Source organism: Watersipora subatra, chromosome 8 (genome assembly GCF_963576615.1).
Source record: "Watersipora subatra chromosome 8, tzWatSuba1.1, whole genome shotgun sequence".
NCBI lineage: Eukaryota > Metazoa > Bryozoa > Gymnolaemata > Cheilostomatida > Watersiporidae > Watersipora > Watersipora subatra.
Genome location: NC_088715.1, coordinates 61,297,234 through 61,325,114, shown reverse-complemented (window position 1 = coordinate 61,325,114; position 27,881 = coordinate 61,297,234). Strand labels below are relative to the sequence as shown.

At 38.1% G+C, this 27,881-nt stretch overlaps 1 protein-coding gene across 1 annotated transcript; it reads left to right on the top strand.

Moving 5' to 3' along the window:
* The first annotated feature begins 314 nt into the window (after positions 1-314).
* On the top strand, positions 315-27,881 carry LOC137402148 (lysosomal dipeptide transporter MFSD1-like). Its single transcript, XM_068088619.1, has 13 exons — positions 315-514; positions 892-988; positions 2,465-2,576; positions 7,538-7,608; positions 8,933-9,041; positions 11,610-11,715; positions 13,255-13,353; positions 19,289-19,406; positions 20,424-20,587; positions 20,928-21,075; positions 22,808-22,907; positions 25,565-25,674; positions 27,299-27,881. Exons 1-13 carry the CDS (start codon positions 316-318, stop codon positions 27,324-27,326), a joined length of 1,461 nt encoding a protein of 486 aa, XP_067944720.1. The 5' UTR covers position 315; the 3' UTR covers positions 27,327-27,881.

Genomic DNA, 27,881 nt, shown 5'->3' with positions numbered 1-27,881 from the left:
TGCAGGCTGTTAAGCCAAGTTACGAAATGCACAGAGGTTCCTGCTAAACTGTGCAAATCGTTAAAATGTTGCAATGTATGTGATCAGCTTTGGGTGCTACCAGCTAGTTATATTTTCATTTTGTATAAGAAGCTAAGTTAAAATAGAAAAGTCAAGGATGTCGCTGGCCGAAAAATATTCCGGATATAAACGGGAAAAACTTGCTCATTGTCACTGAAACATTTTCATAAGAGGACAACTCTCAACATGAACGAAAACTTACTAGGGTATAAACGTTTGATAGAACGTCACATGCTGGTTACATTCTACGGTCACATGACAGAAAAGATGGCTGACGATCAGGAAACTCGCGATGGAGTACGTTCTCCTAGCTCCGAAGGGACTCCCCTTGTGCCAAAAGAAGACATGGAAGAGGAGGTCGAACTATCTGATTGTGGTGCTTCGTTACCATGCAACCCCAGACGTTATATGCATCGATACATTGTCCTGATTTTTATGTGTTTGCTGAGCTTCGGTAAGGAAATAATTTCTAACAGGATAATTCTCCGTAGAATTTGATCACTCGTTAACAATAAAACTATATTGATATATGATATAATTTTAGCAACGTTAGGAATTATTTATTGCTAGCTTTTAACAAAATTTTAACGTATTATGTGTATTAGTCATGCTAAGCCACGCATTATCTGTGTTAAATCCCTATAGTTTTATGAAATTGTGCTCCTGCTGCTCTATATGCCGTGGCAAGCTTTTTTAGTATTCAGTGCGTCATTCAGGCATAGTAATCAGCAGGTATTCATTCTTTCGTTTTAAAGTAAATTTAGGTTTAGCATTTGTTTAAGTTATTTACCTTCATTCTTCAAAACTCTGAAAGTATCTTATTACTTGCAGGCTCCTATTTCTGCTACGATAATCCTGCTGCCATGCAAGATACAATGATGGCTGATCTCTCTTTAAACACTGAACAGTTCATGATGTTTTACTCTATGTAAGCTTGAGGTTATTAACCATTTATTAGATAAGAAGAAGCTAAACTTCTCACCTAATACATGTATATATATTTCTCAAAGTATGTGTGTTGATATGTCTGTAATTTCAGCTATAGAGCAAGGTGATTATTTTACCAATGCTGCCACGCGTTACAATGCTTCTGTTAAATTTTTTTTTCATAAGGTTCAATTACTATATCTGGGGTCAAGGCAAGGTTCAATTACTACATCTGGGGTCAATTATTCTAACGCAGAAAATAATATCGTATACGTGGAAAAAGCCTCGGCATTATCTCTTAGTTCGGTCAGACGAAGACATTACGATATATCTCATTTTTACATTTGTGCCGGTATTAAGAGGCACCAGTATCATCGTATTCAAAGTTGATGGATAGCTTCTGGTGGAACAGTAACCGTTTTTATACACACACACACTCTATGCAATAATTGTTTTTATTACTTCTAAATATTAAGGATTTTTTTTTCTCAGTTCGTATTAATTGTATAATTACCGAATCATCTTTTATTGTAATCATAGCAAAACCGACTTAATTTAGCCATTACTTGCTAATTATTTCACTTTTACCTCTGAACCTTTTATAGTTGGTATATTTTTTAAATTTATTTGACTTGCATGAAACATTTTCTTCATGGTATGAAGTTTTAAAGTTGTTTGACAAAGTTTGAAAACCTTTACAGTTGTTTTTATTTTCTCTCTTAATTTATTTCAACTATACAAAACACTTTTCTCATGATATGTAGTTTGAAAGTTAGAATAGCAGATGCTGTTATATGTTAAATACAAATCAATTTTTTCACCAAATACTTTTTCATTACCTGGGCAACACCGGGTAGCACAGCTAATTGTATCATATTTTCATTTATGTAAAGTGTAGGAATAGTTTCGAAAAAGGAGTACAGATTATCTGCCATATTTATTTTTGAAGCAACTAGGCTAGAGCTTTAGACATAAAGCTATAGCCGAGTAATTACGCGCTTTCGCAAGATTGGATTTTATCACAAATTAATTTCAAAATAAAAACATAGCGAGACTTTTTAATGCTATGCTCAAGGCTGACAAAACTGAAAGCTTGCCGATATATAAGCTCGACTAATTGTTAGTCTCTTTTTATTTATCTCGGAAATAATCGTTATGACACTGACAATATGGCTGGTGTGACTGCTTATATGCTCGGCGTATGATGTTTTTACCTAGAATCTTTGCTTTTAAGCTGTGTCTTAAATAGCAACCATTCGTTGATACATTTGTTTAAGTCTGTGACTTGGATGCTTGGTATACATTGCTTTTTATGAAAATATGCTAGTTGTTCAGCTGTGGTTACTAGTCAATTGCCATCACCTCTTTTTTATTTCGTTAGTTTCCTTTTCACACATTATGTAAGTTTGTTTATTAGCATAGTTATTCTGTCTGCGCGAGTTGGAGATCAGTGGAATTGCGCTTTGTTGTTTTGCAGGTACTCGTATCCAAATATAGTTTTAGCCTTCATCGGTGGCTATTTGATAGACAAGGTGTTTGGTGTGCGGCTCGGTGCTATCATATTTGCTGGCTTCTGTCTGCTTGGGCAGGTAAACTAGTTCTACTTCCATCAAGTACACTGCTAGTTGGTCTTGAGCACTTGTCATGTTGTGTCACATCGACATCTAAAATATTTGTGCGAAGTAACCACTTTTTCTTCTGACTCACGTTGAAACTAAATTTGAATTCTCAGTTTTTTTCGTGCCATCTGCCTAATGGAGCATTCAATTGCCAATTTTACATGATTGAAAAATGGCCTACACAACCAAAAGTTATATTCCTTTGAGACTTTAAAAATCAAATATCGAGGTTCAGGAAAATTTGTAATTTGTTTATTTTCATTACCCATCTTTTTAATGACTTACAAAGAAACTGCTATATTGAAAACTAACAACATAGCAGTAATTTTCTTTTGTCCAATGAGCTCAATTCCTTTAGTAATATGATACAAAAGGGCAACTTACTGATAATATTCAACCTTTGCTAAGACAACTAAGACAGTGAAGCCTCTGCACACAAAATTTTCAAGTTACAGAACGGTTTTTGATAGAACATTTACTTCGACTTCAAAAATTTTTTTAGATACAAATGGCCTTTCATATTTTTGCCTGTTTGCTTCCCATGGCTATGGTACGATGTACAATGCGCCTGACTCAGTTTCTTGTGTTAGAGAAAGTCAGCGAGGAGAAGTGTTTGGTTTTACAAACCCAGTAAAAATTGGAGTTATCAAATGTCGCATAAAGAGTAGGATAAGTTTAGTTCATAGCTATTCAAGTTCTGCATTTTTTTATTGTGACACAGTTTGTTTCAGTTCATTGCGATGTTAATAAGGTTTTTCCTCAAGTTCTCAAGACACATGTTCAAAACAAAACCACAAGCCACTTAGCCTCATCTAGACAGCCAACGCCAAATGTTTACAAACTTACCATTTGTTAGCTCTGTTAGTAATTTGTCTGTTCCTCATCTCATTGGGTAGTAATATAACAATGAAATTTTAACATTTACTAGTAATAGGTTTTAACCGTTACATGTATTTATAATTTATGCAAATATTATATCCAAGTTTTGTGGGGTCTTGGGACGGATTGGGGCATTTATATGATAAAATCTGTTTCTTCTTACAAAGTTTTCTACTTGCGAAGCGGCTTCCGGAACAAATTAATTTCATAAGTAGAGGTCTCACTGTATTTATTAATCACGAATAAGCAACTAGGTAGATGTCAAGTACAGCAATATCTCTACTTGCAAAATTAATTCGTTCCGGAAGTCATTTTCGTTAGTAGAAACCTTTGCCATTAGGAACACATTTTACCAAATCAATGCCCTAATCCGGTCCAAGACTTCACAAAACTCAGACATAATATTAATTATAAAAATAGTAAAACCTATAACAAATGCCTTACAGGATGAAAATATTTGATGGATTTAATAATTCGCGATTTTGCAAACAGACGATTCCGCGAATTATTAAATTTCGCGAATAATTAGTTCTATTTTTAAACACAAGAGAGAATAACCACTGCCTCAAATTAAAAACTAGTCACTAGGCAGAAGTAGTAAACGTAGCCAAGTTCTAAATTTTTTTAAAATCATCGCCGGGGCTTTGAGTTAACTCTATTGCCAATGCATCACACTTCTTTACCAAATTATTCAATGTTGTCACAAGTTATTCGGCGCGGCATCATCATCATCTAAAAAAATCTCCTGCAGTTCTTTACATTGAAAAACTCATAACTTACCACGAGTTGTTGGTTCACCAAAGGACTCCGAATCGATGAACATTCATGAAAACCTCTGGATGAAGCCAAAGATTTATAGCTTGGCATGAATTATGCTTAGCTTTTGAATTAGCTTATGTATAAATATATTATAATTATGAAGTTGAGTGTACAAATACAATATTTCAAATACAAATAAAATTTTACAACCAATGAATGGAGTAAATAAAAACAGTTTGGCCCATATGGTGGTTGTCTGGCAATAAAATAAAACTGATACTCTTGATAAGTAAATACTAGCGTGTAATGGTGCTCTCTGACTAGTGACTTTGGTAATAGCGGCGCTATATTGCTGTCACCGTCGGGTAGATATTAAAGGCGATTCTCTCGCTACTATTTGGCTGGCAAGGCAGTTATCATCAGAACTCTCCTCGTGGCTTTCTATTGCAACGTTCTGTCGGTTGGCCAAAAATTTGTGATCGTAAGGGCGTTCTTGTTCCGTTTTTAAAACAGATATGCTCTCCTCGTTAGCAGCTGCGGTCACTTCTACCTCAATTTCAAGACCTATTTGAATGATGGGTGTTCTTCTAGTAATGACATCCACCACCCTTGCAGTCATTGTGCATCCGTGTATGATGAAAAAGCTGCTTACTCTACTTATTTCACGGGGTAGATGACCAACCGTTGCGCAGTCTGCATTTATTAGCTTTACTGAAAATGGGTCGTGCAGATTATTGGGCTCCTCTTTCACACTAAAACGAATAACGAAGCGGTAGGGATGGAAAAAATAAATATTGCGTTTTACCAAAGAACCAAAGTAAAATTCAATTATTAATTTAGTAAATGGTTTTTGAAAAAACTTATCACTTACCAAAATTTGTTGGTTTATCAAAGACCTCCTAAACGATGAATATTCGTGAAAACTTCTATACGTAGTAAGAAATTTATAGCTTAGCATGATCGATTTGTAGTTGTCAGCTAAATAGAAACTCAAGCACGCGGTGTACGCATGCAAAGGGTTAACTCTATTGCTAGCTGCAATGGGATAACTCTTAATAGAGAGTGATCGTGTTCATCCGCGAATATGCATAAGAAAGGCGATTTGCGCGAAACTCAGCTCCGCGAATATTTTCATCCTGTAGGGTACACGTTAGAATTATGTTATTGCATAATAGTTAGCCAAGTACTCACGAAAAGAAGAAAGAAATACTGAATAAAACTGCAAACGGTATGTTTGTTTACCTTTGACATTGGCTGGCCAGATTAGGTTTAAAGGTTGACTTGCAACAAAATTCACATTACAGTTATTTGATATCAAAAGATTCACCATGTTTTACTCTGTTGTGTTGTAAGTGCAAAATATGTGGGAATGTGATTACAAGCTTTTAAAAGCTCAAAAACGAACAGTTAATCGCAGCCACACGAGACCACCGTAGTTTGGATTATCTTTCCAAAACGGCTCAAATATGATGTAGCTGTGGTAGATGGTTTCTGTTTACACTTTCACGCAACCTTATTTGTCGAAATATTTTCACAAATATATTTCACGCATTCAATAAAACTATGTCTATTGTTCTTATGCATCCATTTTATCGTCATTGTAATGCTGTCACTTTTAGCAGTGTTATATTATAACTTACCGTTAAAATTGGTTTAATTTTTTAACCTTACCTTGAAGGAGTACATATCATTGTCTGATAATCATGACGAGCCTGTTGGTCACCTGTGATAATCGAAAAGTGCTGCAAAAATCATTTTCGAAGTATTGAGTCGCATGATCAGATTACGACTTGACGATTAGTTCAAGCCGAAACAAAACGGTAAAGTAGCGAGCATCTATATTTGATACGGGGTCTTCGGTAAAACCCGAAGTGTTTGTCATAGACTAGTGCTACGATAAGTTTATATTGAGCTTTTTATTGGCCTTTCAATTCACGTGAGGACATCACGTGATAAGACAATAACCAAACTGTCATGGCTACGTCAGAGAAATAAACGGATTCCAATCTACGGCGGCTTTTCGTTTTTGAGCTTTTAAGAGCTTGTAATCACATTCCCATATATTTTGCACCTACAACACAACAGAGTAAAACATGGTGAATCTTTTGATACTAAATAACTGTAATGTGAAATTTGTTGCAAGTCAACCTTTAATGAAGACTGTGGGGATTGAGAGGATGCAGTCTGCGAAGGTGGAGGGAGGTGGCAAAGAGTTGACAGCTGAGAGAAGATGAAAACACTAACAGCAAATTAACGTTCATATCAAATTCCAAACACACAGTATATTCAAAATGATCAAACACAGTGAAATTGAAATTTATTTTGCTTTTTCATTTTTTTGTTTTTCTGTTTATTTTTTATTTTTAGTATCATTTTTTGTGCTACATGTATCACCGTCCCTACTCATCGTTAGTTCATGTTCACTCTCAGCAGCTGTTGACTGGCGTTTTGTGAAGCATCAATTTAATGATGTTTGCTTTTGTCGACTTGTAACAATTTTTCTGAAATGCGTAAGGGAAATATTATCGAAGTGAGAGATAGCCCGATTAGTGAGAACCTTTTTGGGGTGGTTAATTTTAATTAATTCATAAATTCCATGTAACTTTTAAATAATATATTCTATCTTGGATGACAGAATAATGGTTGCCTCATTCTGTCAAATTACGGAAAGCGTTTCGAGCTTTTGTACCCAGAAACATCTTTCGGAAGTTGGAGGAAAATTTCTGTGAATAAATGTTTTGAAACTTGGAAAGTTTGTATATAATCTTTTATAAGTAGAGTTGCTACTGTATAGTACAACCAAGTTTTCTGGTTACTTTTTTCATCGTAAGTCTTTATGAAGTGATAATCAGTTCTAGGCAGGCTCATAACTCATGAGCGATATTTTTTGAAAGACGTCATAAATTCTACTCATTGTTCAAACGCCTGATTGCTGATTGCCTTAGTATCTTGCTGTGTTGTTAGAGTTCTGTTTATCTTTGGGAGATTATGTTAGAACATAAGAAAGTGCTTGCACTTCCTGCGTGCGTCAGCTGGACCAATGATTTGCCTAAATTCTTAATATGGACCAATAAAAATAATAATCAGTCTAATTGTGATATATTGCATTATATTATTATTATTATATTGCATTATAATTAATGTTAGCAGCAAAAGTTTTTGTATTTGATTTGCGATTGCCAAGTTTCGTATGTTATTTTGTTAAATCTCAGGTATAAGGTAGTGTTTGCTGCCGGCTGTTTTACATATAATGGCTAGTATGTATTTGTAACTGTACAATTATGTCTTTACAGCTGTTATTTGCCACTGGAGCCTACATAGAAAATGGCTACATACTAATGTGTATCGGAAGATTTGTTTTTGGGTGAGTTGTCTTCTCTATATAATTATACTGAATGACTTACTAATTATACTAGTATTTAGTATAATTGTCCTGAATGCACACGAAGATGCGTTTTGGTTTCTATCAGACAAAAAAATGTGAAAACGCATACGGGTTTACACAGACTAACAGACAGACACATTTGCAATGGCAAAGTGGGATCTCTTAGTGTGTATAAAATAATGACTACATTGTTATCACAAAAACACCTGCTAACTAATGTCGTAGTGAAGCAGCAGCTGACTGGTTAAAACGCATCACACGAGGCGTGACAGCAACAAAGTCTGAAGCATTTTGGGAAAAAATTACAGAGCAGATGACTTTGTTTTAAGTATTAATAAGCTCGCGAAACAATTTATAGAGTTCAGCTCAAGAGTTGTGGCCCATGGCAATGTCAAACTTCAATTCTTGGGATGATAGTTATACAGTCCTTTAGATCCTCAGTGCGCTAAAGATTTAGTGCTTTGAAAGTGGTATTATTATCCAAGGTTTATTTTTAGGATTTGATTTTTAATTCTTATGGCTAACTCTATTGTGTCTGATAATATGAGCAATGTAATATTGATATAGCAATAACTAGATTTTGTTTTAACGTTTTACCAAAACAATTTAAATATTACAACAACAGTGCATGCAGATTCTTCTATATATAGCCTTACTAAAAAATAAAAACAGGACAGTTTTTAAAATGTGTTGCGACATATTTATATTCATTGTCTGCAACAGACATGCGTAATCATTAGCATTTCACCCGCTCATCATCCCTCAAAGGGTAGAACAAGGGAGACAAATCTCAAATTGGTTTTGGTGTCAATCCAAGTGTGGAGCTATTATTACTGTATAGATTGTAGAAGTTCTCATGGTAATACTCAGTGCTTAATGCATCTCAATAATACATCTCAATCTAGTACTTTCGTTTTAAGACATTGTTCAAAATTTTGGTAGTACAAAATTTTCTTGTTAGTCAATATTTCATTATTCTAATATTGTTATCATAGCTCGTGTTTTAAAGTGCGCTTCTGGTTTCCTATAGTAATAACACCACACCTTAAAGGCTATCGGAGTTGTCATTGCTCTCCTTGACTGTGAAGCACAGAAGTCATTAACACACGTATGGTTGAGAGGTTGTTGAATACTTCGATCTCTTCTTCCCCTCCCCCGCTATCAAGTGCTTTGCTGTGTATATCTCTTATTTGGCCTTATCACTGTTTCAGATATACACAGATGTTTAAAGTATTCTATGTAGCATTGCTATTATGCCTCTGCTTCGCGCTGATATCGCTCTGCATTTGTGTTTGCGTTACAGTATAGGTGGAGAGTCTCTCGCTGTAGCCCAAAACACGTATGCCGTAGGCTGGTTTAAAGGCAAAGAGCTCAATATGGTGTTCGGTCTGCAACTGAGTCTTGCCAGGATTGTGAGTATTGTTTGCATTAATCTTTTTTATCAAGCTCACCTGTCGACCAGTGGCACCTGGTTTACAGTGTTTGTTCCATGGCTCAGTGGCACCTGGTAAACACTGTTTATTCTATGGATCAGTGTCACTTGTTGACCAGTGGCACCTGGTAAACAGTGTTTATCCTATGGATCAGTGTCACCTGTTGACCAGTGGCACCTGGTTTACAGTGTTTATCCCATGGATCAGTGTCTCCTATGGACTAGCGGCACCTGGTTTACAGTGTTTAGTCCATGGATCAGTATCACCTGTTTACCAGTGGCACCTTGTTTACCCTGTTTATGCCATGGATCGGTGTCACCTATTAACTGGTGGCATCTGGTTTCTATTGTTTCACATTTTGAAGTGACCAATCGTGTGCCTATCCTTGTTATCCTGTACAATTTATTGGCCAAAATCGATGGCTGGCTATGTCATCTTTTATTAGTAGTCGCTTATCGACCTGATGATTGTAACATTTTCATTTATTTTATTTTCTTAGTTAAACAGTTTAGGGTGCTGAAGTAGATTGTCAGGTGTGCTGATGAAATGTGGAGAATGAGTACTTGCACAGTTATTTTGAAATGCCGGAAGGGGGTTGATTTGTGCAGGTGTCAAAGTGTTGGTCTAACTAGTTGAATGTCATGAGGTCGAGTCCCGCCAAAAAAAAGTTTTATCCTGTAACGCTGGTTTCGGATAAACAAACGGAGACAGCTCTTATTATAGTAAAGACCTCTATAACAGCAGTCCTGTGTGCCATGAGAGATCATCATGTGTAATAAATATGTACATATTTATTCTTAGACGTGGAAAGGTGGTCGAGTGACGTAGATGGTAGCGCGCTTGGCTGGGACTCCAAATATCTGGGTTTGATTATCGTGTGTCGTTATCTTGTTTCCTAACGTCTTTTGCGTGGCTTCAGATGGATGGACACAGTTCTTATAGCAAATATTTGCCAAATTGTGTAGGGTGTTGTCATTTAGCATGATTACAGATACACTAATCTTCATTTAATATGGGAATGGCTCACCTAGTATGTTTGCAGCTCATTGCTGCTATTATTAACCTTCCTTTATACATCTCTGAAAGAAAGATGTCATTAATCTATGGAAATACTATAAAAACTACTAAGGTCACCTTGATCTGTTGATAACCATAGTATGTAGTATATATATATATAGTATAGTATGTTTTCATGTGTCAGCAACAGTCTTCTTCGTTATATGAGGGAGAGTTGGAATACGGGGGGCACGGAAAGTATCATATTTTACTCGCAACATTTTTACAAGTTTTACAGATATCCAAACGAGCTTGTAGGTTTTGATTAGATACGCATTCTTTTTAAGAATTCAATTTTATATTGCTGAGAAAACCAATGTCCTGGGTGTAGTCACACCTTTAAATCACTGACTCAAGTATCTTATCTACCAGGATACTTGCGTCAGATGTGAGGATACATGGGCCCACTACTGTCGTGATGTCATCATTTTAATATTGATGTATTGCTTATGGCCAGTTTGTTAAAGTTTTATTAAGGATTATAAGGAAAATTAAAAATAGAGTAGAGTAGTAAAAATATTGAAGGTAAAGCGAATGGGTGGCAGGATACATTAGTCAATTGTGAAATAGATGGACCACTGGCCCATCGGCCCATGTATCCCTGGCCCATGTATCCCTGGCCCATGTATCCCTGGCCCATGTATCCCTGGCCCATGTATCCCTGGCCCATGTATCCCTGGCTCATGTATCCCTGGCCCATGTTTCCCTGGCCCATGTATTCCTGGCTTATGTATCCCTGGCCCATGTATCCATGACCCTGTTTATCCCTGGCCCATGTATCCCTGGCCCATGTATCTCTGAATCATGGATCCCTAGGTCATGTGTCCTTGGCTCATGTGTCAATGGCCCATCTATTTTATGGAGTAGGTTTTACATAACCAAAACTTTGGCTCAAAACTGAAAAAAATTTTGATTTTATGCTTTGCAGTAAAGAGGGAGTAACCTTAAGGCAACTCAATAACACAACAAATTGGCTGTATAATATTTACCCAGTAATTATGCTATAGATATCTTATGATAAAATTTTATTCACTCGCCTGAGAGAAGACTTACTTGCTTTTTTTTAAAACTCTTGCCAAAATGGTGGCTTTAGTGTCAAGGACACAAGTACCTTGTATATTATTGACTGGTAGAATATAAGCAAAAGGATTCAAGTAAAACCTGTTATGAGCACTGACTCATGTATCCTGCTGGCTCATCTTTCCCAACTTTCCTTGCTGGGTTATTGAAATTATCAAATGTAGTCATGCCTTCTAGTTATCGAGGTCATAGCAAGGTCAGAATTATGAATTGTAAAGTTAGCTGCCTAGGATAAGCAATGAGGAAGTTACTAGAAAACTAAACTGAAGCTACTTTTAATAGACACATTGCCATTGTGGTATTTAAAGATTCAAAAGACAATACAGGTAATCTACTAGCACAGACTAAATGCTGAAGTCGTTACTTGTTATGTCAAGCAGTAAGAAAGTTGACAATTGGTTTGTTTTGTAGGGAAGTACAGTGAATATGAATGTCATGCAGCCACTCTATGACGCTATTTACAAGTCTGATTCAGATAGGGAGACACATGAAACACTTGGTATTACCCTTTACCTCGGTAAGTTTCACCAGCGTCTCACACTCTCCTCTATTATTTTCTTGTGTTCATTTCTAACACCTTTGGAATTCATTTTATCATAGTCTGAGCCTGGCCTAAGTGAACTTGTTGTAACTTGTTACAAATCATTATGTTTGCCTAGAAATCATCAGCATGTTTTACTCATTGCTTCATTTCATCAGCTGAAGGTTACCTGCGGTTAACTGGAATGATTGTTTGAGTTAAGTCCCATTGTATTGTGCGAACCTCATCGTATTTTCCAACCTGCCTCCCCTTACAGAGCTTGCAGCTTTGTCATATTCTTATAATTTTAACATACCCTAAACGCTCTCTAAAACTTCCCTTCCCCCTCTCCAACATTCCACCCTCTCAACCCATCCTGTCTCTACCCTCTCTCCTCTCCGACCCCTCTCCAACCCCTTTCCTCTCCCACCCCTCTCCAACCCCTTTCCTCTCCCACCCCTCTCCCACCCCTCTCCTCTCCCACCCCTCTCCAACCTCTCTCCTCTCCATCCCCTCTCCTCGCCATCCTCTCTCTTCTCCATCTCCTCTCCATCTTCTCTCCATCCCCTCCTCTCCATCCTTCCCATTCCCTTTCCTCTCCAACCGCTCTCCTCTCCAACCCTTCTCCATCTCCTCTCCTCGCCATTCTCTCTCTTCTCTCCATCCCCTCTCCATCTTCTCTCCATCCCCTCCTCATCTTCTCTCCATCCCCTCCTCTCCATCCTTCCCATTCCCTTTCCTCTCCAACCCCTCTCCAACCCTTCTCCATCTCCTCTCCTCGCCATTCTCTCTCTTCTCCATCCCCTCTCCATCCCCTCCTCTCCATCCTTCCCATTCCCTTTCCTCTCCAACCCTTCTCCATCTCCTCTCCTCGCCATTCTCTCTCTTCTCCATCCCCTCTCCATCTTCTCTCCATCCCCTCCTCATCTTCTCTCCATCCCCTCCTCTCCATCCTTCCCATTCCCTTTCCTCTCCAACCCCTCTCCAACCCTTCTCCATCTCCTCTCCTCGCCATTCTCTCTCTTCTCCATCCCCTCTCCATCCCCTCCTCTCCATCCTTCCCATTCCCTTTCCTCTCCAACCCTTCTCCATCTCCTCTCCTCGCCATTCTCTCTCTTCTCCATCCCCTCTCCATCTTCTCTCCATCCCCTCTCCATCTTCTCTCCATCCCCTCCTCATCTTCTCTCCATCCCCTCCTTTCCATCTTCTCCTTTCAATTCCCTTTCCTCTCCGACCCCTCTCTGCTCCAACCCATCTCCAACCTCTCCACTCTCTTTTCTTCCCTCTCTCTTTCCTTCTTGCGTTCTCTCTCCCACTATCTCCTCTCCACTCTCTCTTTCTTTACAGTTCATAAGTTGAGCTTTGTTATGTTTGTCCAACTGACTCAACTATCACTATCTGGCCTCTCTGTGATATCCTTTTATTTTCATCCATTCTTCTTATTATTTTATTTATCATGTAATTCAGATATGCAGAAAAGTCTGTAGGATACCATAAGGAACTTTCTCATCATAACAACTGCATTGTCTATTGTAGGAATGCTAACGTGCTTGTTTTCTCTTTGCTGTGCTCTTGCCATGGCTTTCTTTGATTGGAGAGCCAAGAAAGTACTCGGAAAATCTGCATCCACTACAGGTGCGTGGGAATTATATCCATTTACTTGTAATTTTTGTTTTTAGTGCTAAAATAAGACTGGTTATGACTGTAGAAGAGGGAGCTGAATGGGAGTTATCTAAACATGTATATACTGGTTGATATTATGGGAGTTATCTAAACATACATATACCGGTTCATATAATGGGAATTATCTAAACACGTACATTCTGGTTGATATAGTGGAATTTATCTAAGTGTGTATATGCTGTTTAATATAATAGGAGTTATCTAAACATGCATATACTGGTTGCTATAATGGCAGCTATCTGAACATGCATATACCGGTTGATATAATTGGAATTATCTAAACTTGTGTATACCGGTGTTAATATAATAGGAGTTATTTAAACTTGTATATAACTATTGATATTTTGGAAGTTATCTGAACTCGTATATACCAATTGATATGGGATTTATCTAAACATACCCTAAACTGGTTGACATAATGGGAGTTATCTAAACATGTATGTATATACTGGTTGATAAATGTCATCGAACAATATGGGTGTATATTATTTTATATTTTATTTACATATTTTTATTATTTCTTACATATAAAATAATAGTAAATAAGCTAAGTACAACAGCTGCAGCGCTCTACGAGTTGATCTGTAATAAAGGAATTGATGAGTATAAAAGTATATTTACCTTGTATGAGTCATTTCTATTTACATTGTACTGACGGATTCGTGCTTCACGCTCATCACTCTCCGGTATTGAAATTGGGTTTCAGCACCGGAGTATCATAATATTGATTCATAATCTGTCAGCAGATGGAAACTACTAAAACAGTGAGCATATCATAATACCTGACCATGGTTTTATATAAACAATGGTTAAAGCTTTATAATAACTTGCACTAATTCTTGTTTCCTAGTCTATAGAAACTTATGAAATGGTTTGTAGTGTAGATTTACATAGATGTGTGCGTGCGTGTAATGCGAAATTTCGTACAGCCAAGCTATGAAGAGCACTCGATATACTATGCCCTTAGCTGGATGTACAATCATTCTACATCCAGCTGTAAACAAGCAATTACTAATTCAACTTTACTCATTAGTATAATGGATTAGCAAGTACTAAATCACATTCGCATAATAATATGTTTCTCTTCTGTGCAATCTTCAGGCGCTGGAATGAGTCAGTGCCGCGTAGCAAGTGAGATGAGATATTCATTCATCGTAGTGCAAATCCGTTTCAACCTAATCTATTTTACTTAGACATGTCCATATGAATTAAACCCTGTTTAAGTGCAGACCAATGACATTGATAGAGAAGTAAATTTATATATGTCTATAGTAGAGCTTGTTCAATGTGTGATGAGACTGACAAACTATACTCAGAGTGTCTGTAACTACTAGTCATGTCTTGTTATTACATTTTCATACGTGGGCAAATCTTGAATAAGAATGTTATGATATTTGGCCATCTTGCCAAATATTATAATGTTCCTATGACTTCACTAATTCTCTATCAAGTTTTTAATGTAAATACATTCTCATTGCATTCTGTGTAAGTTTTCATGGACATGAATAAACCCTTGTGTTTCAAGCTGTTTTTCCATTTGTTCAGCTGTAACCATAAAATGTCATCTTTATATGCCACTTTTGATGTCTTTCTCGTGAGTCAATTGTAACTCTAGGATAAGCCTTCCAGTGTCATGCTATTTTTAGGGTTGTTGAGAGCACTTGGAACCACCTGTTCCTACTCTTCAAGCAATAAGGAATTTTATTATAGATAGGCTAAAACCTGTAGGAGTTGGACAGTTAGATAACACAGTGATTAAGGGGTTTTTATGTGGTAGGATGCACGCGCATTAGGATGAGGAGACAACAGCTCAGTCATCAAACTTGCGATTTTGAGTTAGGTCAAAGCGCTACTTGGACAATAATCATTAATTTTAAACTGTGATATGTATTAGTTACGGTTTAGCACTGAAGGTGGTGTGTGTGTTAAACTGCATAGCATGGGTAATGAGAACCTGTGACAGCTGTCGCAAGGTCTAATCATGCATGGTTCTCTATAACCATAGATTAGCCGTCTCTCACCATTTTGGGTATGGTTATAATTTCATACTGTGTCCCACATATTAGAAATGTCGTGCATCAGGATGTATACTGTTCATGTTGGGAAGGTGGCACTGACTTTCTTTTGTTTGAACGAGATATACTCTACTGAGGAATGAAAGCATTTAACGCCTGTGTAATAGTGGCAGTAGATTTGGCTATGGGCTTGTTCAATACCGACTGCAGTCATAAAAATTGTCTCAGCACCATATCAATACCATGAAAAGTTCTTCAGAGATTTGTCTTCACTGTTGTATAAATCGATGTACTCACATGTACTGATGTGAAGATGAAGAAGAGCCTCCGTCTTTCGTTACACTGCCTTATATCCTCCCCTATACTGCCTTACACTAGCTTATCTACTAGCTTTACCCACTAGCTTTATCCTGCTTTATGCACTCACCGTAATTACCAAGACCACCTGTACTGCCTTGAGCTCAGACACCAATATAGCCTGAGCCTAACAAATCCCATAATACAACATGCCCTTTCTTTTTTTCTTTTTGTTTTGGGCTACTCCATCACTACCAACAAGCAGACATAGTAACTTACCTTACTTGTGTTGCTCGTTACCTGACTCCATTAGGGCAGTCTCCATAGGCTATGCCTCTGGCTTGTCTGACCCTGTGCCACCGTCTAAAGTACTCTTCTCGCTACTGCCAGCTCCATTGCCAGTCTGCACTGGCTTTTCCATAACCATGACCTCCGCCGCTACCAATACTTTTGCTGTGACCCCTGTCACTACCAACACTACTTCCACCAACATCTCCAACACTACTTCCACCAACCCTGACTAGCCCGGAGTCTTTTGGTTGGGTCAGTAATGACTCCTCAACGTCATCTCCGTCTCTTCCGTCTTTACCTCGCTCTCCCCAGTAAGAGGCAGGCTCGACAGGCTTCCTGTGGGAGGTCTCCACCTGGGCCGTAACCGGCTGCACAGGGGATGGCACCACAGAGCTGGGAGTTGGCATAGGCCCAGACCTATCTAGCTCGACCTCACCTGCAACCAGTGCAGGTCTGCTACCACCAATTCTGCTCTGAACCTCGGCTAACTCCTGCACCACTACCCTGAATGCCTTGACATTTTCCAACTCCATGACTGCTGCCTCCCGTTTGGCTTTCAGCTTAGCCAATTTCTCCTTCGACTTCCTCCGCACCTCCATTTCCTCTCTTTCAATCCCTGCTACCTTTTTCTCATGACCTTCTCTGTCTAACATTCCATTGCTGGATACCTCGGCTAAAAAAGAGCAAAACTTTTTCATTACAGACATTGGTTCAGCTACTTTCTCAACACCTTCCCTTACCTCATCGTGACTGTGTTCTCTATCATACCCCATAGACACTTGCACCTCTCTGGTGCCTTGGGCTGTCCCCCGCTGACAACCAATTTCTATGTATTCGCTACTCTTCACTCCCTTGGTTTTACAAGTCCACCAATCTTGACCTGTGTGACCTTTCTTAACTTTGCTCTCTCTGTCAGACTTATTTGTCAGGTTTTGCAACTCGACATCATCTGAAACATAACTTGACCCAGCAATAATCGTTCTCGACGAAAACGGCTTAACTGGCTTAATACTTCTACACTCCTTAACAGGCTCAAACTTTTGCATAACGCGTTTACAACAGTAAATAGTTTTAGCAGCTTCAACTCAGTTATGCCCAAAAAGTTTGTTCTCAATCCTTTCACCACATGAACTTCAGCATCCATATGCCTGTCTTTACTTTCCAAATGAACTATTACATTTCCAACCACTTTTAACTCACTACCATCAGCAGTTTCTAAAACTGTCGACGGTTTCTTTAACCGTAGGTTCAACTTATTGGCTGTTGCCTCGGTTAATATTGACACCTCAGCCCCAGTATCAAACGTAAACTCTACATTTACTCCATTAACTTCTAAATACTGCACAATTCCCTGGCCTAGTCATTGATCTTCACCATATTTATCTTTATAACCAGAGGATCTAACACTTCTGCCCTTACTATTATCCTGGTACCCCTCATCATACCGGCTCGTCTCGCGCCTCTCCTTATACTTCTCCCCCTCAAACCTATCCATACTGTTGTCCCTGTACCTACTCAATTTGTCTCTCATCTCACGGGGGCTTTCTCGGCCCCTGTACCTCTCCCTACTACTATCCCTGATACCATATCGCTCGTAGCTATTATCTCGGCTACCTCCTGACCGCCTGCTACTACCTCGCCTGTTATAACCTACTTCTCTCCTATCCCTACAATAACGGGATACATGTCCTCGCTGTCCACAACAAAAACATTTAATGGAGGGACAACTCCTCATCTCATGCCCACTATGTTTGCAATTGTAGCATACTCTGCCTTCTCTACTGCTTGCTCTATATCTATAGACATGCCTCTCCCTGCTATTATCTCTATACTTTCTACTGTCACTGTCCTTGTTATACTCCCGGCATCTTGTCCCATATTTACTAGTATCTTGCTCTTCACTACCATAATACTCTCTACTACTCCTAGGGCTACCCCTAGGGGAAGATCTACCTGCTGAATCATAACTTCTATCTCTATCATTACTCCTGTACTGCGCTCGGCTATCAAACTCTGATACCTTTGCTACTTCTCTCTTAACCTCACTCTTTAAATCGGTACTTCTACCCTCACCTCTCAAAAATCTATCAGAGTTGTTGGCCATTTCACGAGCCCTAAATGCCTCCTGCAATAATGCCCAAGTAAGATTGGCATTCTTCATTAACTCTCTGCTTACTTCTCTATCTCTCAACCCGTTAACCGCCACAATAAGGGCAAACCTTACCCTATCATTATTGTTAGTCACCTCTGCATATCTGCTCAAACTCTCTACCCGTTGTAAATATTCTCTATCACTTTCCCCAAGTGCCTGCCTAGCCGTAAGGAACTTATGCCCCTTTACGAACATACTCTCTTGTCTACCATAATAATCCTGCAAAACCTCCACTGCCCCTTCATAAGTAGAATTTACGCCATCTACGTCAAACCCTGCACCCCTCAATACTTCTCTACCACTGCCCAATAGCTCTCAATAGTGGCACTAACCTACCTCTACCTCTCATAATAGGGCGTTTATTGACACCTTCACCTTCGTGACCTCTTCTCTCAACAGCACTCTCAATACATAAATTCATCTCCTCTATGAATCTCTCCCACGACCCATCACCGTGCTCTCCAAACACCAGCTTCGGAAACCCACTCTCCATCTCTACCCGACACAATATATCCCACGCCACCAATCCACTCTACCCCACTCGTATAAAATTAGTGTAATTCCCACCTCCGAATACATAATAAATATTTACACCTCAACAACACCGCTACTTCACCCCTACAACACCTCACAACACCACCCGGGCACCACCCTAACTCCCGTCACCTCGCCTGCACGCCCGTGAAAGGGTCTAATCAACCGTTTAAACTTACCCCGTAACCAGAAAAATTATCGCTAACGTTAACACACAAAGAAAAAAAAATCAGAATTTTGTCAACTGCGCCATGTTGTATAAATCGATGTACTCACATGTACTGATGTGAAGATGAAGAAGAGCCTCCGTCTTTCGTTACACTGCCTTATATCCTCCCCTATACTGCCTTACAATAGCTTATCTACTAGCTTTACCCACTAGCTTTATCCTGCTTTATGCACTCACCATAATTACCAAGACCATCTGTACTGCCTTGAGCTCAGACACCAATATAGCCTGAGCCTAACAAATCCCATAATACAACATGCCCTTGCATCTTTTAAACTTCTCGGCAGAAAGGATGCTTGTACTTGTATCTATAGTACTTGTACAGAGTTAGGTGTTGCATATGTAGCATGTTGTGTTGTTTTATTGCAGGAGAGACAATCACCCTAAAGGATTTGAAAGTGCTAATGATAAATGGGAAACTCTGGATAGTTTGTATCATCTGTGTTATGTATTACGTGACTGTCTTTCCTTTCATAGGTCTTGGCTTGTAAGTATCACTTTCGTTTGTATAAATTGGGTAGACATAACAGACTTTCTAAATGATATACTAGCTAGAAGGTAAGTTCTTTGGTAGATGTAACCCGCACACCAACTCATGACAGCTATCTATAGTGTTTGTTGATTTGCGATGTGATTGTGGGATTTTTACTGTAAGTTGCTAACTTTTAAAAGCTGACTCTGTGTCTGTGGAGACTGGTTGTAAAATTAGCTTCTTAGTTATGATTTCAATCACCAAGCAAAAGGGTCTAGTGATACTAACCCCCTCTGTACACCAGTGGCACAAAGTGAAACACCTGCTAGGTATTAATAAACCAAGTAACTGATATTCATATGTCTCATAACCAACCACATCGATCACACTCAGGAAGAATGCGCTTAAATATTTAAAGTAACTTTTTATGTCTTTGGTTTCATTTGTATTTTGTGTAAAACCACTAGTATTTCTACTCTTCTAACTTACATGTCATTTGTTCATTATAAATTTATATGACCGTTGAATGCAAAAAGTATAAGATTTAGTCCGATTAAAGCATGTTCGACGCTGTACTGATATTTGGGTTCACCAGCATTTTGACGTGCAATGCAATACACAGTCAATTTACATTATCAAGAATTAGCGATAAATTCAAATTTGTCATAAAAATCAAGAAATCGGTTTAAATTGATAAAACAATTTTTATCGAAATAATCACAATTTTTTAAACCTTGGTTAGATCAACTACATGCATGAATTTTTTTACCCATGGTTTATAATCGCCATGCAGAGCAGAGATTGTATACAAGTTACTTGCATTTACTTGCTTTTTCAAAGAAGCCGTCTTTGGGGTCATTCTCTGACCCGTATATATAGTTGGGGTCAAGTTTTCCAGCTCTACATTTACTTATTTTGTTTAAGAGAGAGCGAATGTTCAAGGAACTTGTTCAACAACCATCTACTCAGCTTGGTTTAGGGTTTGTCATCTCCTGAAATTATTCCTTCACGCAGCTTTTCCGTTCTTTCTAGAGTTTTCTTTGAAATGAAGTTTGGAATGGCTCATGCACAAGCCAGTGTTGTCAATAGTCTCGTCTACATCCTGTCCGCAGTCTGCTCTCCGCTCCTTGGCTTCCTCATCGACAAGTCTGGCAAGAATATTTTCTGGCTCATGACTGGCATTCTTATTACATTAGGTTGGTCCACTTACCTATTACGTCCGTCCATATGCCAATAAGTGGCTTGTTTACATCGTGCGTCTATTTGCCAATGTGTTGAATAGTTTTCTCTTGCCTTCACACGCTGATGATGTCAAAGTTATTAAAGGTGTCAACTATTGACACAGACATTCAGAAAATCTATGTCCGTAGTCTTAGCTAAATGTCCACATGTCTATGCTAAGTATTTGCAAATCGTAGCTGAATATCCGTATGTCTAAGCTGAATGCTTTCATGTCTATGCTGAATGTCTTGATGTCTATGCTTGTCGTGAGTAACTCTCATGCTCACTAGCTTTGTAAGTGACACCTTTTTGCAGGTTGTCATGGACTCTTAGCATTCACATTTGCCTCACCTTACATTGCCATGATATTTATGGGTGTTGCCTATAGCGTGCTCGCAGCGTCTCTATGGCCTCTAGTCTCCTACTTCATCCCAGATAATCAACTTGGCACCGCTTATGGGCTGTAAGTATCGTATTATAAGTAAGCATCTAGCTAAATAACTACACTCAGATGGGGGATGGATTTACCCCACCCTCCATTTTATGGTTTAGACACTCACAAAAAATGCTATAATTTCTTTACAAAATGTCTAAGTATACGGAGCTGTTTTAGGGTCTAAAACTGATGCAGTTAAACCTTGACCTACGCTGATCTCATCATACCAGTTATTCAATGTCAGATTTCTGCCTTTCTGCATTGGCAAAGCTTCTAAAAACTTTGTTAAATCCAATCTTACTATACACCCAGCTCAGGTTTGCATAGTTTGATTCTAAAACACCTCATAACCTCTCTTAAAGATAAACTTCCACAAATTATTTGTAGATTTTATCAAAAGGTGTCAGTATTGTTATTATTCGCGATTGTTTTTGATGCTTGAAGTAATCTGGTTGCCAGGATGTTTCTAGAATAACATTGATAAAACTTGATCGCTGTCCACACGCTCAGAATCAAAATAGATGTGAAATGATGTGACTAGTTATTATCGTTGCTATAGTTGATATCAGCTATTGCGTACAAGTTGCAGCATTACGCGTCTCTATTCTGTCTGTCTCTTTACAACTATAGACATCTTAATCAGACTTTTACTCTATCTGAACGGTTTAATCACAATAAAGATTTATCGGTTTTAATCTTGAAACATCCTGACAGTCAAATCACCTCAAACAACAAAAACAATCACCAATGATAGAAAAATACCGATACTTCCAGATAAAATCTTAAAAAAAACTTTGTATAATTTCACTTTTGAGTTTGAAAACTATGAATCGCTTGAAGATTAGTGTGAGTGCTAGTAGTTGTGGAAAAAGGAAGACAATACAAGCGGTTTTTCTGGAAATGAAACAGCAAATGATAGAAAAATATGCATCAACATCTTGGGATCAAAATTTTAAGATTTCTGCAAAAGTGTTTGAAAAACAGTGAAAGTGGATATTCTTGCTATAATTATTGGAGATAAAATGTAGGGAATATTAAATATAAAACAATAAATTTATATGAATATATGATATTGGTGTAAAATTTGTGTATTTCAAATTAGACTCGCTCCATATTTCTATCTCGATGGGCTGTCCCCTGAATTGTCAAGGCCACGCCTCAATCAACTCTCCTTAGCGTAAACACGAGTTGATAATACAAACCTGTTTTACCAAGTATCATGTATACTTAGTGCTTTAATAATACCTAATACTTTATTCAATCTTAATATATAATTTAGTTGACATAATTTCATATAATTTATAAGTTTTATTATTGAATTTGTTTATGTTTGGGCTACTTCATTGTTAATAAGTGCGCGAAGTGTGGTGTTCTAACTACTCATATTTATGTTGGAATGTGTTTATGAAATCTTGTTTTATAGTACTTTCACCTTAGTGGTTAGATTGTGACGCTAGGTTACAAAGATGATTTGGGCAACAGCTCCGTCCTGTCCGCGTAGACATTGGTGTGTAGAATGGAGCAGAAGGAGCATCTCTGTTAGCTTTAGTGGTATGACAAGCATGTATGGGGGTCTTTCCAAAGTCCCTGTATCAGATCTTTACACTCTTATGACTGAAAAACAGATGTTTTGCTTCATTTGTAAAGCGAATGAATTGTTGCGGTGACACAGGACTCCTGCGTGTCATAGCAACACCTGCCGTGCATGTCATGGTCTATGACATGTCTATGGTCTCGCTAATAACTGCTTTCATTACAGGATGCAAAGCGTACAGAATGCTGGGCTGGCAGCAGTCTCTCAAGTGTCTGGTTCACTCGTCGATTCTAAGGGTTATCTAATACTTATAACTTTCTACTTGGTACGTGTACTTACACTTCTTTGGTTTACTTACACCCCTTTAGTTTACTTACACCCCTTTGGTGTACTTACACGCCTTTGGTTTACTTACACCCCTTTGGTTTACTTACACTCCTTTGGTTTACTTACACCCCTTTGGTTTACTTACACTCCTTTGGTTTACTTACACTCCTTTGGTTTACTTACATCCCTGTAGTTGTAAATGGTAGCTGTTTGCAGCAGTCGTATTAGGCAACTGTGTGTGGTATAGCTGTGCGATATGAGTTATTTGTGTTTCGATATGATATGCAAGGAATATCTACAGTATCGATATCCGATAAAATATTTGCAATCCATTTTGAAATAAGCTAATGATGTTAGATTTTGCGGTGCAATAAGCGAAGGTCTTATTGAAGTGAAACCAAATGCTAGCAAATAGCTACAGTATTTGAAATGGGAAAATAGTTTACTACAAACTTAAACCATCAAAACAAGCCTCAAGGAAATTCAACTATAGCGTTTTATCAGTACGACAAATTCTGAGCAAGGAAGAGTCATTTCTGAAGAATAGAAGGTTTCATGCATGCGCGGTGCTTTCTATCAATGTAGCCACTAATGCTAAACACCCGCTCACTTGGAGCGCTTGTTGCTGGTATAACAAAGCAGTATCTTACCATATTGCTGAGCGGTGGTAGAGAACTGTAGTTGGCTTTTTGATAATGCAGTATAAAGTGTCCATCCTCAACTGTAATAGCTGGTACAACCACGTAAATATTCACTTCTGCGTGTAGCTTCTGTTTGAAAGTTTGACTCTGTTTGGCATTTGATTGGGTAAGATCAGCTTCGTTTATTATAAAACTTTTCCTACAGAGCTTGTAGATTTTTTGATGGTAAGACTTGGTGGTCACCGCTAGATTCACCGCAGTGTTCAACTAATTCACCAAGTTTACACTTCACAATAGCACTTCTAACTATGCATCTACAGTGCACCCTCAGGATATGATTTTAATTCGTCCTAGGGTTGGCATTGTATGGTGAAAAATCATATATAGGAGTATAGAAACCACAGTAATTATATAATGCAAACATCCCCTGGTAAAAATCCTCAAAATTTTATACAAGCACTGTACATTAGTATATTATTACATAGTATACATTATTACATAGTTACTGTACATTAGTAACAAAATAGTTTGTTAACCTCAGTAACTATAGTTACCTACAGTAACTTTAGTATATCTAATGTATTTATTGGTTATGATCTGGATTAAAATGTAAGATTACTATGTGCTATGAGCAGTTCTATGTACTGTAGAGAGTTCTTACCTTTAAGACAGATGTACATATAACATGAATTTTGAATTCACCTCAAATAAATTGATATTACTAAACACACACATTAAAAGCTAAGTTTTAGTTTGTATTTTTGACTATTTTACTGAATTTCAACTTTTTAGCACTAAAATTTTATCACACTAAAATTTTATCAGTTTCTTTCTTCATTTTCACCAGTACTTGTAGCCGACCTGATTATAACCTTTTTCAACCTATTTCGTCAAAAAAAGCCCTAGCGATGCTGTTCTCGAAAATGTTCTTTTTTAATACATACTTGGTGAGTTTTTGTTAGCAGATTAAGAGAAGTTGTGTGACCACTGATTTCTGCTTGGAGGGATCGCTACTCCAACATTTATACTATATTAAAGGGAATATATTACCATTTTTCATGCTAGAATTGCTGAACTGAGAAAAAACGGTCATCGTGTCTCTTTCAAACGTTGTGAAAATGTTTTCGGCAAGCAAAATTTCGGCATATTTGTTATTTTGACGTACATAATAAGCACATCGATTACCAAATTTGAACTCGGCAAAAATCTTGTTGAATTCGTATAGTGAAATGACACTAGCATGTCGAGGTTAAAAACCATCATGTTCCATTTGGTAAGGTGAAAAAATCGTATATCAAAATAATCGTATCCTGAGGGTGCCCTGTAATTAGTTTTGACAACACAAGCAATAAATCACTTAAAAACTGGTCAGTATATATTATTTAATCATAAATAGGGGTTTATTAACAATATATACAAATTGACCACGAATATTATGCTTTATATCGATTGATATGGGCTTCGCATTATATGACCATGTCGATATGGCAATGATGTCAACACAAATCGACATGTCGCTCGGCTATAGTTTGTAGCAGTCGTGTTTAGCAGCTGTTTGCAGCAAGCAGTCATCATTTTTCCTTTTGTAATTGTACATTGTCATATAGCAGTTATAAAATGGTTATCTTAATTATTGCAGTGAAACAAGCGGTTTATAACTCCGCCACCACGCGTAATTTAATCATTGAAGAACGTTAATGAATTGCTTCATCACTTTGAGTCAGTGGATTTTGTTAGCATGAGTCAACCTGTCTTTTTGAACAGCAGAAGGATTAGTGCACTTGTTCCTGCAAACCTTATTATTATTCAAATACTTTAGTTTATTATTTAATTATAATTTAAAATCTCAAATGTTGTATGTATAATTTAAAACTTATGATACATTGGAATTTTATTGCAAAGAAGTAGTGAATCCATTTTGCTCCATCACCTGCTGCTACTCTCATGGGAAGCTACGCTAAGAATATCATTTATCAGTTTACCTGTTTAGCGTATAGTTGACACTCCGTTGCAGGTGTGTCTGTGTGTTGCCATGATATTCACTGTGATATTGTACCTTGTGGATGCTGCCACCAACACAGGGCTCAATCTATCCGCAAAGACACGGGCAAAGATGGCTGAGATGTAAGTTGAGTTGAGCAATGAGATATCACACAGACAACTTCATACTAATACCATGCTTCCCTGCAGTAATAGGCTTGTTGCTACTCATACAACAATTTTTTTCAGTAATGTGAGATTGCCTTATCTTAGACCATACACAGTCAAACCTCCATGAAATTGATACAAATATTAAAACTGTCGTAGGAAGTATATAACAATACGTTGTAGCTCATGTAATTCGTTCCTTGGCAAAAAACTTCACAGTAAATACTTTTGAATAGGATTAAAGCAAATAAATTCTACAAAATACTAAATTATATAAAAATACTAAAATACTAAATTTCTCTCTCTTCTCACCTGTCTCCCTCCCTCTCTCACTTCCTCTCTCACTATCTCACTCACTCTCTCTCTCCCCTTTCCCCCCCTTCTCTCTCTCCCCCCCCCCCCCTTCTCTCTCTCCCCCCCCCCCCTTCTCTCTCTCTCTCCCCTCCCTCTCTCTCCCCCCTCTCTCTCCCCCCTCTCTCTCCCCCTCTCTCTCTCCCCCCTCTCTCTCTCACTCTCCCCCTCTTTCTCCCCCCTCTCTCTCCCCCCTCTCTTTCCCCCCTCTCTCCTCCCTCTCTCTCCCTCCCCCATTTCTTTCTTTCTCTGCCTCCCCCTTCTCTCTCTCCCCTTCTCTCTCTCCCCTTCTCTCTCTCCCTCATCTCTCTCCCTTTCTTGATCCCTCTTTCCCCCTCTATCTTTCGCTCCCTCTCTCTATTTCTCTCTACCCCTTTCTCTCTCCCCCTCTCTGTATCTCTTTCTTCCCTCTATCTATCTCTTTCTCCCCTCTATCTATCTCCACCCCCTTTCTCTATCTCTCCCCCCTCTCTTTCTATTTTTCTCTTTCCCCCTTTCTCTCTATCTCTCTCTCTCTCTCTCTCTCGCCCCTTCTCTCGATCTTTCTCTCCCTCTCTATCTCTCTCTTCTCCTCCCTCTCTCTATCTCTCTCTCCCCCTCTCTCTCTCCCACCTCTCTATCTCTCCTCCCCTATCTCCCTCTTCCTTTTTATCTCCCCCTCTCTCTCCCCTCCTCTCTTTCCCTCCTCTCTCTATCGCTCTCTCTTCTTTTGCATCCATCTAAACAGAGTGGGATTTCTCATGCGGAGTGGAAATGTTCCACACTCAATCATTCTAGACTCTTATTTACATCACTTGCTTCTTTATGATAACTACTTGATGGTTTCACTCATTGTACAGAAATAATTTCAAAATGCATACTTTTTATTTTTATTATTCGAAAATGTGTCTTTCACCATTTCTACCACTCGCATTAATCTTCTCATGATTTTAAAACTAAAAGGGATCGTATGAATCGCTGTTTATTATTATTCGAGCAGTCATGGACTGGTGTATTGATTTAACTTTATCAAGGACTGGTGTACATATGTAGTGATTTAACATACTATTGTTTCCAAAAATTTTGGACATCATACATTGGAAATCATTATTTTCTTATATGTCAAAGCAAATATGCACTCAAAATTTACATTTCATTTTGAACAATTCAGATGATAGTAACTAGTTCATAGCTTACAGGAGGAATAGCAAATTATGGTATTCCCTTGCTGCATGCTGATTGGTTAGTTACCAAAGAATAATATTTGTAGTAAAGACAAGGAAGGAAAATTAAATTAAGTCAGCAATCAGGAGAGCCGCTCAGAAAATGCCACAGCATCTGGTGCTTTCTCTTTACCTCGCTCAATTCCAATCATCACACATTCTCACTCTGTTCTACTTGAAATAGATTAACCTCTGATAATTGGTGCCCTTTGACATACTTATATTATTATGGTTATTTTGTCAGATATTTTCAATCCTTGCATACACTGTTTTACTAAGATTTCTTATGTTTTTATTTTTGCATAGTACTAAAGTTATGTATTTTTTCTACCTCATTTGAGGTGGAGTGCAATTGAACTCTCTGTCTTCTAATACAAGTACATGTAGTTGGAATTCTCTTTACTAGCTCAGAATCTCGGCAGGCCGGGGAGGGTCTTGCTGCTGATTAAAAGGCAAAAGAAACAAGAGTTTACTCACTCACGCCTTACTAGCGCTTATTGCCTTGCTAGATCTTACTAAAGATTCATATGGAGTAAGTTTCCGTTAAGCAGTAATTGGTGTTGAGTTTCTTCAATGAAAATATGTATACAACTGACTGTGACAGAAATAGAAAGATAGCCTTAGTTACAA